The sequence below is a fragment of the Pteronotus mesoamericanus genome, unplaced genomic scaffold, assembly GCF_021234165.1.
Source record: "Pteronotus mesoamericanus isolate MK-2021 breed Mesoamerican mustached bat unplaced genomic scaffold, CSHL_Meso_final contig_20, whole genome shotgun sequence".
Classification (NCBI taxonomy): domain Eukaryota; kingdom Metazoa; phylum Chordata; class Mammalia; order Chiroptera; family Mormoopidae; genus Pteronotus; species Pteronotus mesoamericanus.
In genome coordinates this window covers 96289304-96305412 of record NW_026555085.1, presented here as the reverse complement: position 1 = coordinate 96305412, position 16109 = coordinate 96289304, and the positions used below count along the sequence as shown (strand labels likewise).

The following is a 16109-nucleotide window of genomic DNA, read 5'->3' as shown; positions in this document are numbered from 1 at the left end:
GCTATGTGGTTCTGTGGGAATTAACTTACACTTCTAAGCACAATCATAAGATAAAAATGCTAGGGTTAATGTGCGAATTAAAGGCTAACATTTCCAAAGTGCTTAGTAGGTAAAAAGCTACTATAGTTTTAATATTCATTCAACAAATCATTCTCTTACTAAAAATCCCTTCAAAAACTACCCGTTGCAATCAGAAGAAACTCTAAACTCTACATACAAACCTACAAAGTCCTACAGGATCTGGCTTTTACCTCTTTCACCTCTTCCCCTACTGTCTTCCTTGCTCAGTGCCCTCTAGATATCCTTCAAGCCCTGGAACAAGCCACGCACTTTCAGTTTCTCCCTCTGCCTATCATGCAGATCCCTGCATTGACAGCTGCACATTCAGATGTTAGTCAAAAACTCAGAAAGCTTCCTGACCACCCAAAGTCATTAATCAATGCTCCTGCTGCCCATTCTGTATCTCTTTTTGTTCTTTTAGGTTTCTCTCTCATTTACCGAAATTAATTCCCAGTTTCTCTCCAGTTAGTATTTAAGCTCCCTGATGGGCAGAACTTTAGTCTTTTCAACCCCAGGACCTAGTACCAGGACCAGGCTATGTAAGGCAAGACACGTGATTAAAGGTCCAAAATTTAAGGGGTGCCCAAAATTTCAGTAACCAAGACAAATACTAATTTAATACAATATACTAAAAAATAAAAATTAATATCAAAACCACGATGAACTAATAAAATTTCACGTAAAAACGGGCTCCAACCTGCACTGGCATGGCTCACCCAGATCCCTACCCATCCTGATCCGCCCCCCCACCCTCCGCCTGCCTCATCCAGGACCCGACACCGATGTAACTGAACGCTTACTATAAGCCAAGTATTAATTCTCCCTGAAGCTGCAGAAAAGCAAAGTAAAATAGCAAAACACAGGGTTTCGGAGTTTTGGAGTTTATATGCTGTGACATCACTGCTCTATGGCCAGAGCTGAGTCCAAGGAATGCACTGTCGCAGCTTTTGAGTGGTCAAAAAGTGGAAAAACGTTCGGCAGGACGAATAAATAATACAGCACAACTTGTCATCGAAGCATTAACAGTGAGTACTTCTATCCATTCCTACATCACTAGAAAATCATTCCCTTGACCAGGGGCCTCCAACCCCAGGGTGTGGAGACTGAACTTCCACGGCAGGCGGTTTTATTTATTTGGGGGCAGGATTACCATCTGTTGCGCGTGGCCCTTGTAGGAAAGAAACAAACCAGAAAACCCCGAGAGCAGATAGAAATTTAGTAAGCTTAAGGCCCATACGGTACAACGATGGCAGAACTGTGGTCGAAAACAAATACACTTACAAGAACGAAGTCCCTGCCCGTCCCATCCTCCCACCCGCCGGAAGGGACCCAGGAGGACCCAGCTCCCAGTCTCCCGCCACGGCGAAGGCGGAACCAGGTAACCGCGCCAGGAGGGAGGCGGGCCCTCCCACCGCTGCAAACTCCTCGCCCTTCCCTCTCAGAGAATCGCGGGGGACCCCAGGGCGCAAGCGCCAACCCGCCAACTCTGGAGCTACCGCCCGCCAAAAGCGCCTGCGCAGAAGCACTGGGCCGGAAGAGGGCGAAGCTAGGAGATAGAGAGGCGCGCGCCTAAATCCCAGAGAGGCGGGATGAGTAGAGCTGGGGGGAGGGTTCGTCTTCCGGAAAGGATGCATTCCCGGACGACCAGAGTCGCGGCTCATTAATCTCCAGTTTATGAGATGATCGGAGAAAGTCGGCTACCCTTCGTACCTATCGGAGATCTTCAGAGAGAAGCCGGAGCTGCCTTCAAGATGAAATCGGGACTTGCAGGAGGCCAGTCCCCAACAGACGACAGCAGCTGGGTGCCTGGGCGCATGCGTGGTAGGCTCCCTCCACGTGTGGCTGGGCCGCGGCCTCCCGGCCCTTCGAGGCCCCGCCTTCTGCCCCGCCTGGTCCACAGCATCCTTCCGGATGCTCGGAGCCGGGGAGGAGGAGGGTGAGTCGGCCTCGCGGCTGGCCCCGCCTCGGCAGCCTTCCATTGGGTTCGGGTGAGGGCGACCCCTCCCACCGCCTTCCCATTGGAGCGCGCCAGCGAACGACGCGCCGCATTGGGCCCTGCGGATTTGAGCACCAAATTCAAAGATTTTAAAAGTACCAGCTGGCGCCTTTTAGAAGATAGAGCTCAGTGAGGCCGGAGGCTCGTCCTTCCACCCATGTTGCTGGTGACTCACCTGAGGAGGACCCGTCTTACACTGGCATGAGCCGGCGCGCCTGCAGCTGCTCCCCACGATCCCCTTCCAGCTCCTGCCGGTGCAGTGCCGGCGCCGTGACAGCTCCCAGGCGCCCTCGTCCCTCGGACAGTGAGTGAAAGGAGGGGGCGCGAGGGGGTTCCAGGTCCCAGGAGGGGTGCACGCTGGAGGGTGGGGGACCGGCGACCCGAGTCCAGGCGTGCGGCCTCACGCTGGACCCCGGGCGGGCGGCCGCGGGGCCTCCTGGGGCCGGGAGAGAGAAGGCTGCGGTTCCGGGGAGGGAAGCCAGATGTGCTGAGGCGGGATGGTGGGCCCGGTCCTGTCTGCCCCGCCGGGCCTGGACGCCGGCGCCGAGGGGGGCGCGCGGGGAGGCCTCCTCGGGCGCCCTTCTAACCGCGCGTGGAAGATCTACCTGCCCACCCGGCCTGAACGGGCGCCAAAAGCCCCCTCCGTCCCCCTCCCCCACCTGGGGTCCCGGCTCTGCGGGGGGACCCCCAGGGCCTGGCCAGGGGCCCGACCCCCGCTCCGCGCTCCCCTTTTCACCAGACCCGCACCCTTAGATCCCCAGACCCTGTCCCCGGGTGTTTCGCCACCTCAGCCTTGCTCGCGGGCGCGGGAGATCCTGCTCGCTCTGATCTCCCGCCTCCTCCGCCGGGCCCGCGCCCTCAGGGGCCACCTCGCCGACCCCTCAGCATTTCCAGGGTCTCCCCCCACCCACTCCCGCCAAATGCAGGGACCCCTCCTCATCGAACCAAGCACCATGGGGACGTCCAAACAAAAACATTCAATTTCTCCTTTTTTTCCCCCCTTTACCCAGTAACTCAGTCTCAAGGCCTGGAATCAAAGGGAGGGAGGGAGGGGGAAATATTTTTAGTACGAAACCATAAATTTAGATATTTTTAGCTGGTTTTGTGAGCACTGAAGAATGGGTTATTCTTCGAACTTGTGCTCCTGAAGCACTAGTTTTTTGGTTTTTGTTTTTATCCCAGACTTGGATAGCATGAAAGTCACTCAAATAAACGCTTATTTTTACTCTCTTTGTTGCTGTCCCTAAAAGAAATGTAAATGCGTTTATTTTTACTAAGAAATTACTCAAAATTTTAAAAATCACCATTCTAATATTGTAATACTTGGTCATCTCTGGAAGAGGCCCATTTCTGTAGAAAAGGAATCTGGAAGAATTGAGAGAAAAAATACGTAGGTTTTACAGGTTTTATCTGTTTCTACAAGATCCTAGATCATGTGTCCCTGTGAAATTCTGAAGCTTGATGGCTTATGGAAGGGGTTTTTTTTTTTTTTTTTATTCCAGTTGTCTCTTGACTACCTTGCCCCTCAAGAGAATATATGCAGTTCTCTTGAATTTTTTTATTATTTTGAGAAAATGGAATTTAAAATTTCTCTGAGGGATTGTGGCTGATAAGCAGTTTATGGCGGCAAGCCTTGAGGCTCTTAAATTTTTAAAGGAATAGCCACACCTAATGCTGGGCGCATGGTGGTTATCTTGAAGGTACTGGAGATTGTAGAACTTAATTATTTAACCTTGGAATAGCTGTAAAGTTTTTTAAGCACTATAGTCTATTTAATAAGGTGTGTCAGATCTATAATGAAAAGTAGGTTACCTTTTGCACAGTTAACTAATGGTATCATTTTCATGATTGGATTGTAAGTGAGAGATTTTAAAAAATGCAGTATGTGGAATCTACCAACTCCATGAGGTAGATATTAATATCCGTTTTAGAGAAAATGAGAGTGAAAGACGAATTGAATGTTGTGTTGTAGGTCACAAAAACTGGTCAAGACTGAGCAAGGTTTTTCATTTGAAATTGGATCTCCTTCCTAAGAAAAGTATATATTACTATGAAATGCATACGTCTGTAGTGTATTTTGCCATTTTATGAAGGCATTTGGCTTATAAGTAATGTGATAAATACACTGTATGTTCTGTTGATTAGACCATACGTGACAAGGAATATCCAGTTTTATCTTTTCACCCTCATTTTATAGACAAGGGAAAAGTTAGCTTCCTCAGTTTTTCCCCCAACTTCGCAAATGACACTTTATATCTTAGATGCTCCAAACTTAAACCCCAGGGTATTTTTTACTCCACTTTCCTTAATCATCCACATCCAACACATCAGCAAGTTCTGTTGACTTTTGACTTAACCCTCCTAAATAGATTGCGCATCTGTTTAATTATTTTCATTTCCACTATGGTCATCAAGTCTCAAGTACACAACTCTGGAATTTTGTGATATATATTTCTAACTAGTCTCTGCTTCCACTTGTACCTTCATACAATCCATTTCCACAGCTGCTATGTTCTTTTAAAAAATGTATACCAAATATCTGTACTGAAAACCCTTCAAAGGCTCTTTATTACACAGTGAATAAAATCCATCCTTCCCTAAAAACCCTATAAACCATTCTGCCTCTCCAACCTTACTTTTCAATCACCTAGCTCAGTAAGTTCCAGCTCTACAGAACTTTGCTTTCTTGAATACTCAACACCTGTCCTTGCTTCCAGTTTTGACCTCTGTCTGGAACTCTACTAGATTTTCACAAGACTTTCAGATCTCAGAATATCACCTCCAAAAGATTCCTGATTAATTTCTCCCTCTCTCCACATCATATTACTAAGTAGGCATTGGATGAATGAAGTGGCAGCAGGTCTAATTCAAGAGGTCATGAAACCACTTAATTTTTTTTCTACTCTCTGAATACTGAAATCAGTTCTATAAATACATATGTACATGTATTTATACAATATGTATATTGTATATATGTATACAGTACATCTTGTCCAAATGTTAATAGTGTAATGCCTGCTTTAAAGGTATTTTAACTTACTTCTAAGGCTTTGGGGTGATGATAAAACCCTAAACAAGTCTGGCTTTTTTGAGTCATGCCTAAGTCAAAGCTGAATACAATGTCATTTCAAGATCAAGGTATAAACACTGATTCTACAACTGTTCAATTACTGTGAGGTTATCTCTAACTTGAGACCCCACTCCCATTTCATTATTTGTTCCATAAGCAGAACTACTTAGGAAATAGTCTCTCTTTCACTACTTTTTACTTAGTCACTAGACTCAGAAAGTCAAATGTAGGTAATTTCATAGCTACTTAAGCAATACACAGTGCTGAGAGATGCAAATTAAATCTTTTATCCCAATTTAAGAGAGAGGGATATGTTGAAATTTTGCTATTAAGTAAATGTTAATGTTCTTTGTATAGGTTGCAAAGAAGAAAGTTCCACTCTTTCTGTCAAAATGAAGTGTGATTTTAACTTTAAGCATGTTTATTCTGGACTTAAACTGGTAAAACCTGATGGCAGTGGAAGGTTAGGTTCCGGCACTTCTGCATGTTTGGAAGATTCTTCTAAAGACTGCATTAAAGACTATGAAAGGTTATCAGATATTGGATCACCGATTGTGAACCTAAGGACTGTAGAACTTGAAACTGTGAGCAAGCCCTTGCATAACAAGGAAAATCAACATGTGCAACCAACACTTAATAGTTCAAGTGAAATAGATATAGAAGAACTAGAAACCAATGGACCTTATGAAGATAGTGGCTATTCTTCATTTTCCCAAAAAAGTGGCCTCGTTGAACAGGAAGAGGCTAGCCTTTCCCTGGAAGAAAATTTTAATGACAGTCCACAATCTTGCCTGCTGCAGACTCAAAGCCCAGACCAATATCCCAACAAAAACTTGCTGCCAGCTCTTCATTGTGCAAAAGTGGTTTGTTCAACATTAAAAAAGAATGCCAAACGAAGTCTTAAAATAGATTGGGAGAAGCAGGAAGAGTATAATGTAGGTTTTATAATACAGAATATAATTGGCAGAAAAATGGGCCTAGAATATGTAGATATTCTCAATGAACTCTTTCAAAGGGGACTCAGACAACTCTTAGCAAATATTTTAACACAGCTCAGCGATATGGACTTAGTCAAGTAAGTATTGTTGCTTTGAGTGCATCACTGTAACTAATGGTTCGGCACCAGTAGCTCATGCTAAAACATGTGGTAGTCTTTTGCATTGTTTCATTGACACAATGACTTGCCTGATTGCTAGTACTTTACTACCTGTGTGCCACTAAAATTAAAGATAACTTTTTTAAGTACGCATTTAATCCAGGTATTTCAATTTTCATATTTATGCTATTAGAAAACTTTTTATTAGATTGGGATCTTTGCTTCTCTGGGTTCTGAAATCTATTATGTGAGCTACATCTTTTGGACTTACCTATAAAACACCAGCTTAGTTCTAGTGTACAGTTCTAATCATTGTGACTTGTCACACTTGAAAATATGAAATAATTTCTATCAGTTTGAGGCCATTTTTAATGCTGGACTCTCCTAGGTTTGACAGTAATGAAAATACAGTGACTCACAAATGGGTCTGATTATGACAATTTCATAGAAACCTTGTGCTAACTACCCCTTCTTCCTTATTCCCCCAAAGAAAGTTAGGATGCGGTAATTGAGAATTGGATTAGATTGGATTCAACTCAACTGGAGTTATTTTTGACTCTGAAAATTTTTTCAATATTTACACTAGTCTTTATAAAATGTAGCTAAAGCAAAACAGATATGTAAGTTGATTTTGATTATTGGCTAGCTTCTTGAGGGATAATCAACATTACAAGTTGATTTCTACTGATAGCAGTGTGTCTTAGAGTACTTGGAAATTTGTCTACAACTTTTACCAAATAGCTAACATGGTGCCATATATACACTGATAGCTACTTACTTGATGTTTTTAGATATTGTGAAAAAAAAATGAAGTACAACTTGGTGGTTCTTAAGCTTGGATGCACTTAGAGTTACTTCGTGGGGAGCTTTAAAAAAAAAGACATAACTCTGGCCCCCATTTTAGACCAATTAAACCCAAATGACTTGGCATGAGGCATCCTTAAATCTTAAGTACCCTGGGCAATTCTAATGTAAAGTCAAGTTTGAGAAGCATAGAAATTTCTTTTTTGCACTGTTAATGTTTCTGTAATGTATTCATCTTACTCTTTGTGATGCTTTAATTATGTCCTTCATATTCATTTACTTTTCCAGTGTGTCTAAAGTGAGTAAAATTTGGAAGAAGATTCTAGAAGATGATAACAGGGCATTGCAGTTGTACAATAAAGCAGTACAAAGAGTTACTGTAAGTCTTTGCAGTTCTTTTCATTTTAAAATATAGCAGCTAGTGCTCTTTGCTATTAGAAATGAAGAGAAAAATAGATAACAGGTAACTTGGAAATCCTTTACATTCAAAATGCACTTCAAACTTTTATTAGAGCTCATAAAATTCCTAAGTAGAGGGAAAGGAGTCCCACTTCATCCCACTTCAACCATTTATTCCTAAAAATGGAATGTCCAAATGTGAAAAGAGGAAAAATTACTCAGTTCTCAGTGTGCACTGATCATACAGCTAATCTAGGTTGCCATTTTGTGTGTGTTTTTTCATTTACCAGATAAACAGTATATTATTTACATACTGAAGATTGTTAATATAGATGGGAATTCATTTACTTTCTAAAATACTTCAAGATCAATATATAATTAAAATTTCAGACCTTGGAATTGTCAAACATAGGTCCAAATTTTGGTGCTGTTACTTCCTAGCTGTGTTACTCTAGATTAGTATTGCTTTAATTCTCCAAATTTAATTTCTTTGTCAATAAGCTGGTGTTAATGGGAATTTTTCCAAGCCAAAAAGGTAGTTTTGAATCTATTCATGACTCGGGGGGTAACACTTAAGCGTGACTATTGCCATCTACTGGTGGTGGGAAGAATAACTTTGTTCTGGCAGTAGTTCTTTATAAATCATGTTTTAAATCCAGTATCAACTAAGGATGTCAAGTGGTTGCAATTTCTGGTTTGTAACTTCTGTCAATAACTTAATAGGCTTATTAGGCTTTAAATGTCTATGTGAACAGTTTTGTGTGACTGTGTTTAAGCATTTGTATATAAATTGAAGTGATATTAAAACACTTTTATTTAGGAAAAGAACATTAAGTTTTCTTCACACGCTTCAACCAGAGAATATGTTCGGTTCAGAACTGCACTGGCTTCTGTTCAAAAATCGGCAGCCCAGCCTCCCTCCAAAAACTGTGCTCGAGGCAAGTTATCTGATGCAGCTGATCAAAAAGGTTCTACTTACAGTCGGCACAATGAATTCTCTGAGGTAATTTTTTGTTTATTGATAAATTAGAAACATATGGGCCATTTGTTGTCAAAAGGATTTAGAATAAGAAAGGGAGAACTTCAAATTTAATTATAGTATAATTAGAACTATTAATGGAGGCCTTATCTTCTGTTACCTTCATTCTATTCTCAAAAATGTTGGGAATTAAGAACTATAACTCAACTAATAAATTGGAAAAGTACAGAGATGTCTTTCTATGCTGAAAATAATAGGTACAATTTGGTATTGTTTATGACAATTTAGTGATGTTGAACTAATTTGGAAACATTAAGAAAATAATGAAAAACCTTGATTTAAAGATTTATTATAAAGCTGTTCAATATTATATTCTGCAATTGCTGCTCTTGATATCTTAGGAAGTGAGCTAAGCAGAAAAAGGGCAACTTCCAGAAATTTAAGGCCTCCTATTAACCCTTCAAATCATTGGGTGATGTGTATTACTGTAGTTCTATTCATGTGTGGATAATTTTGCAAGCTTAATTTAAAAACCATAGTTAAAAGTGCATGTTTTGATATAAAATGTTGACTACCTCATATGTAAGTTTATCCAAAAAAGCATGTGTTGAGCATCATGCTCTCTAATCAGGTACTAAGATATGGTGGGTGCTTTCAGAAAACAAAACCGGAGGTAAAAGCAGCCAGCTGCTGAGTAGCACTAGGAAGACTTCATCGAAAAGGTGATCATTTAAGTTAGGCATTACTGTGTGAGTAGTATTCATGAAGTAAAAACATATTTAAAAGTTGCATTAGGAAAATGCTGCTGGACTGGTTGGTAAGTTATATTATTATCTCTCAACCATTGAACAGTAAGCTCCTTAAGGGCAGAAATTTTCTTATGTGAGATATTAGTGCTTTATTACATGGATTGGGGAGGATACAGAGGTGCCATTCTAGTTTTTCCTAAGTTACATTCAGTCTTTACTAAAATTTATTTATGGATTTTCTTAACTAGGTTGCCAAGACTTTGAAAAAGAATGAAAGCCTCAAAGCCTGTATTCGCTGTAATTCACCTGCAAAATATGATTGCTATTTACAACGGGCAATCTGCAAACGAGAAGGCTGTGGGTTTGATTATTGTACAAGGTGTCTGTGTAATTATCATACCACCAAAGACTGTTTGAATGGCAAGTCTTTAAAAGCCAGTTATAAAATGGGTCCTCTACCTGGTACTAAGAAAAGCAAGACAAATTTACGACGATTGTGATCTATTAAAATCTTTTGTAGCTGATCATGGTTAGTCAGAAAATGTTAGGTTTTAATTTAAAAACTAAATAAAAATAAATGTATTGTGATTTTCAATTTTTATGTTGAAATCAATGTAATACATGGGATTTTTCCCCCTACTAAGTAGAGGATGCACAACCTCTTAAAATATTTTATAATTTAATGTGAAAAACTGCTCAGTATAAATTGGAAAATTTAAATATTTTAAGAAAAAAGAAAGCTAGTCATCTGATATTTGATTCAGAGGTAAAATAAAACTGATTAAATTTTATAGTAAAAGAAGGTCATGTAATTTTACCCAGGCAATCTTAAATCTAAATTTTGTTTACCATCTGTTAGCATGACACATTTTATTTGACTTACCAAAAAATATCGACTTCTGGATTCTAATTTAAATGTTTTGTCACCTTCCTTTAACCTCTTTATCACTGTGTATATTTTCAAGTGTCCTTTGTGAAATCCTGTGTTTTTCTTGCTTGAAAAGTTTGTATGTTTTAATATTTTTGTACATATGTATAAATATTTCTATTTTTATGCAGATGAATATGACTTGTATATATGTGTAAAAATATTTTGTTACTGTTACAAATAAAATTATCACAATTTAATAAATAATGTGAGCTTTTATTTTAATAAATACCTTAATCTTGAAATAGCTGAATTGATTCCCAGACTCTACCAGGGGTGTCCATCCTTTCGGTGTGTCTGGGCCATACTGGAAGAAGAGTTTTCTCAGTATTAACACACAACGGATGAGCAAAAAAAAAGGTTTTATGTAAATTTATGGCATGGTGTTGGGCCACATGCCGCCCGTTAAGACACTCCCGTAAGACTCCCGACTCCAGCTTTCTCCTCGCTGACAGTATCTTAGGTGTGGAGCCAGGTCTTGAAATAAGCATCCCAGGGTGATTCCCTATATGAAGTCTATAAAAGATACTTGGAGAAATATCACTACACCAGTTAAACTATAGGTTAAATAGCCAGTTGTAAGAGTTTGAATTCAGGTAAGGCCTAAAGATTTAGGGCAGGCACCTTAGATCCTCTCCGTAGTAGGTACTCAGGCTTACGGGCTTTGACCTTCATTTCAGCAGAAGCCTAAGGAAGACTTATCTCAAATGAATTCATGGGTGTGCCTTATCTACTGGAGTAAAACCTCCAATAAAATTAACTGACTTTAAGATGCTTTTCTGAGGTAAAATTGGCAACACATTTAAAGTTTATAATGTGACATTTTGATAGGCACACATGAAGCCATCACCACAATTAAGATAATGAACATAACCATGATCCCTCAGTTTTCCTGCCTGCTTGTAATCCCTCCCGTCAGCTCCGCAGGCAGTCTGATCTTTCTGTCACTGCAGATTAGTTTGCTTTTTCTAGAAAAGTATATAAATGGGATCATAATGGTATGACCTTAGACTGCTTTCACTGAACATTGCTTTGAGATTGATCCATTTTTTTGTGGACCAGTTCTTTATTCCATTTCTTACTAAGTAGTATACTGTTGGATATACTGGTTTGTTTATATATTCACCTATTGATGAACACTTAATTTTCTCCCCCTCAGTTTTTTGCTATTACAAATAGACTTTCCCTGGCTGGTGTGGCTCAATGGATTGAGAGCTGGTCTGTGAATCAAAAGGTCACCAGTTCAGTTTCCAGTCAGGGCAGGTGCCTGGGTTGTGGCTGGTGCCCCTGCCTTGCCACTGCCCCCCCCCCGCCCCCACCCCAGTTGGGGGTGTGGGAGAGGCAGGGATCTATGTGTCTCTTACACATTGATGTTTCCTTTCCCCTTCTCCCTCTCTCTAAAGGTAAATAAATAAAATTATTTAAAAAGTTATCTTTCATGAAGTTTTTAAAAATTGACTAAACATTTATATACAAGTCTTTGTAAGTGGTATGTTTTTATTTCTCTTGGGTAAGTAGTAGTGGAATGGTTGGATTATATGGCAAATGTGTGTTTAACTTTTTTAGACAATACCAAAACGTTTTCCAAAGTGGCTATACCATTTTATGTTCTCAGGAGTGTATGGGAGTTTCATTTACATCACATTCTCATCAACACTTGGTACAGTTTTTCATTTTAGGCATTCTAATAAGCGTGTAGTAGTATCTTGTGGTTTACTTTACATCTCCCTATGACTAATGTTTAGCACCTTTTCAGGTTTGCCATATCCATACATTTTCTTTGGTGAAGTGTCTAGTCAAACGACTTTTTCTTCATTGTGTTGTTTTTGTATTGATATTTGAGAGTATACATTCTGCATGCAAGTAGTTCATTAGGATGTGTCTTATTAGCAATGTTTTTGGAAGAGTTTTTATTTTTATGAAATCCAAATTATCAATTATATTTTATGGAGTATGCTGTTGGTGTAGTATCTAAGAAATCTGCCTAGCCTAACAGTATACATATCTTTTTCCTATGTTTTGTTCTAGAAATATAGTTTTCAATTTCATGTTTAGATATATTTGCAGTTAAATTTTAATTATGGTGGGAGGTATGGATCAAAATGAGTATCCACTTGTTCCAGAACCATTTGTTGACAAGACTGTTCTTTCTCTGCCGAAAATGCTCTTGCATCTTGGTCAAAATTCAGTGTTACATAAACATAAGGGACTATTTCAGCACTTTACTTAATTAAATCTATCTCTGGAATTCCAAAACCATGCTGCTGTGATAACTAGCTCTTATACGTCTTAGGTAGTGAGGATTCTTTATTCTTTTTCTTAAAAAAAAAAATTGTAACCCAGGTGCTTTGCATTTCTGCAATTATCTTGTTAATTTTTATGAAAAACATAATGGGGTTTTGATTGAGATTGCAATGGATGAATTTTCTGGGGTAGATTAAGAGACATAGACAACGCCATTGAGTCTTCCAACCTACGAACACAGTTCTTTCATTTACATCTTTTAAAATTTCTCTTCGGAATGATTTATCTTTTTTTTTTTTTTTTTTTTAATTAATGTTCAAGTACAGTTAGTTTTCTTAATTCCGCCCCACCCATCCCAGCCTTCCACCCTCGACCCTTCCCCCTTCGGCTTTGTCCATGTGTCCTTTATACATGTTCCTTGATGGCCCTTCCCCTATTTTCCCCCATTATCCTTCTCCCTCTTCCCCTCTGGTTACTGTCAGTTTGTTCTTTATTTCCATGTCTCTGGTTACATTTACTTGCTTGTTTGTTTTGTTCATTAGGTTCCACTTATAGGTGACGATCATATGGTATTTGTCTTTCACTGCCTGGCTTCACTTAGCATAATGCTCTCCAGATCCAATGCTGTCATGAAGAGTAGGAGTTCTTCCTTTCTGCTGTATAGTATTCCATTGTGTAAATGTACCACAGTTCTTTGATCCACTCATTTACTAATGGGCCTTCGGTTGCTTCCAGCACTTGGCTAATGTATATTGAGCTGCTATGAACATCAGGGTGCAAGAGTTCTTTTGAATTGGTGTTTCAGGATTCTTAGGGTATAATCTCAGCAGTGGAATACTGGGTCAAAAGGCAGTTCCATGTTTATTTTTTTGATCAAATTCCATACTGTTTCCCACATTGGCTGCACCAGTCTGCATTCCCACCAACAGTGTAGTAGGGTTCCCTTTTCTCCATGTCCTCGCCAGCATTTGTTGTTTGTTGATTTGTTTATGATGGCCATTCTGACTGATGTAAGGTAGTATCTCATTGTGGTTTTAATTTGCTTCTCTCTGATGTCTAGTGATGCTGAGTATCCTTTCATATGTCTCTGGGCCCTGTGTATGTCTTCCTTGGAGAAGTGTCTGCTCAGGTCTTTTGCCCATTTTTTAGTTGGGTTGTTTATCTTCCTGCGGTGGAGTTGTGTGAATTCTTTATATGTTTTGGAGATCAAATCCTTGTCCAAGGTATCATTGGCAAATATATTTTCCATATGGTTGGTTGCCTTTTCATTTTGCTGATTCCTTTTAGCTGTGCAGAAGCTTTTTATTTTGATGAAGTCCCATTTGTTTATCCTTTTATGTCCCTTGCTCTAGGGGACATACCTGAAAATATTGCTGCGTGGAATATCTGAGAGTTTTCTGTCTATGTTCTCTAGCACTTTTATCATGTTGTAACTTTTATTTGTCTTTTATCCACCCTGAGTTTATTTTTGTGTATGGTGAAAGTTCGTGGTTGAGTTTCATTATTTTACATGTATTATTTATTTTGTTCATTAGATTCCACATATAAGTGAAATTATATGGTATTTTTCTTCCCCTGACTGGCTTATTTCACTTAGCATAATACTCTCCATGTCCATCCATGCTGTTATGAAAGGTAAGATTTCCCCTTTTATTTTTTATGGTTGAGTAATGTTCCATTATGTCAACGTACCACAGTATTTTTTATCCACTCATCTACTGATGGGCACTTGGGCTGCTACCAAATCTTAACTATTGTAAACAATGCTGTAATGGACACAGGGGTGCATATATTCTTTCAAATTAGTGTTTCAAGTTTCTTCACATAAATTCCCAGAAACGGAATCACTGGGTCATAAGGTAATCGCATTTTTAATTTTTGGAGGTAACTCTATACTGTTTTCCACAGTGGCTGCACCAGTCTGCATTCCTACCAACAGTGGACTAGGGTTCCCTTTCTCCACATCCTCCCCAGCACTTGTTGTTTGTTGACTTATTGATGACAGCCATTCGGAGAGGTGTGAGATGATATCTCATTGTGGTTTTAATTTGCATTCCTCTAATGATTAGTGACGTTGAGCATCTTTTCTTATGTCTGTTAGCTACCTCTATGTCTTCTTTGGAGAAGTGTCTGTCTATTCAGGTCCCTTGCCCATTTTTTCATTAGATTGTTGGAGGCGGGGGTTGGTGTTGAGTTTTAGAAATTCTTTATAAATTTTGGATATTAACTCCTTGTCAGATATACAAGGGGTATGCTCCAGAAACCAGAGTTATCTGCTGGAGGGTGGGCTCCTTGGAGCAGAGGCTTCTCCCACTAGGTGAGTGTTCTAGGAGCCCACCTGGATCAGTGCACCAGCTGGCATGGTTGTGAGAGGCTGCATTCGGCTTCACTGAATTCTTTTTGAAGCCTCTTTCAATGCATTTGCCCATTTCATGATGGGTGATTTATGGGTGCCCCTGTTCACACCACGCTGAGTGTTCAACAGTTTTTGACCCAGAATGGCATGACCCCCGTGCCCCACCCTCCCCATTTGCCTTATCTTGGCAGGCAACTTTTTTTTTGGTTTCCCTGGATGAAAAAGTCCTCAAAAGGACACGTTTTGCTGATGTGGAAGAGTGAAACAAAAAAATGGCATAAGCACTAAAAGGAGTCAAAATCAACAAGTTCAAACACTGTTTTGACCAGTGGAAAAAAATGTCTCAAAGGTGTATTGCATCGAATGGGGAGTACTTTGATGGTGACTGATGTATAAAGATTTTAAAATGAATACACAACTTTTTATAAATAAATTCCATTTTTTTGTTTTTCGGGGTCCTCCCAGTGTCATTGGCAATGTGTTCTACTACTCAGTGGGTTATCTTTTTATTTTGTTGATTGTTCCCTTTGCTGTGCAAAAACGTTAGTCTGATGTAGTCCTATTTTTTTCTTTTGTTTTCCTTGACTGAGGAGATATATCAGAAAAATATTGCTGTGAGAAATGTCCTAGATTTTACTGCCTATGTTTTCTTCTAGGATTTTTATGGTTTTGAGTCTTTAATCTATTTTGAGTTTATTCTTGTGTGTGTGTAAGAAAGTGTTCTAGCTTAATTTTTTTTTTTTGCATGTATCTGTACTTTGAGTTTAATTTGCTCTTCTTTTTCAGTTCTTAAGGTGGAAGTAGCAGTCATTGATATAACTTTTTGAACTATAGGTATTTAGTGCTATTTCCTTTCAAGTTTTGTTTTAGCAGCATAACACAAATTCTGATATTCTCATTCATTGTAAAATACTTGTTTTCTTTTTGATTTCCTCTTTGATCTCTATGTTATTTATAAGTGGGTTGTTTCTCAATATTTTAGAAACTTTTTATTATTTCTAATTTCATTGAGATGCTTAATTTGATTGTAATCCTTTCAAATTTTTTGAATATTTATCTTAAGGTCCAGAATATAATCTTTCTAGATAAATGTTTCATGTCTACTTGAAAAGGTCATAAGTTTTGCTTTCTTTGGAATAATGCCTTATAAATGTAAATTAGGTCAACTTGTTTAATAGTATTTTTCATATTTTCTCCCCCTAACTGATTTCTATCTACTTGTACTATTAATGAGAGATGAGTACTAAAATCTCCAAATAAAATTGTGGATTTGTCTACTTCTTTTTACAAATCTATCAGTATTTGCTTTATGTATTTTGAGCTCTGTTATTAACTCCATAACCATTTAGAATTTTCATACCCCCTTGATAAAATGACCCATTTACCACTTATAAATCACCTTTGTAATCCTGGTAATGTCTTTACTAT

At 39.1% G+C, this 16109-nt stretch overlaps 1 protein-coding gene across 1 annotated transcript; it reads left to right on the top strand.

Moving 5' to 3' along the window:
- Nucleotides 1–2257: 2257 nt before the first annotated feature.
- Nucleotides 2258–9653, top strand: FBXO5 (F-box protein 5). Its single transcript, XM_054568982.1, has 5 exons — nucleotides 2258–2360; nucleotides 5484–6201; nucleotides 7315–7405; nucleotides 8246–8428; nucleotides 9402–9653. Exons 1-5 carry the CDS (start codon nucleotides 2258–2260, stop codon nucleotides 9651–9653), a joined length of 1347 nt encoding a protein of 448 aa, XP_054424957.1.
- The last annotated feature ends 6456 nt before the right edge of the window (nucleotides 9654–16109 follow it).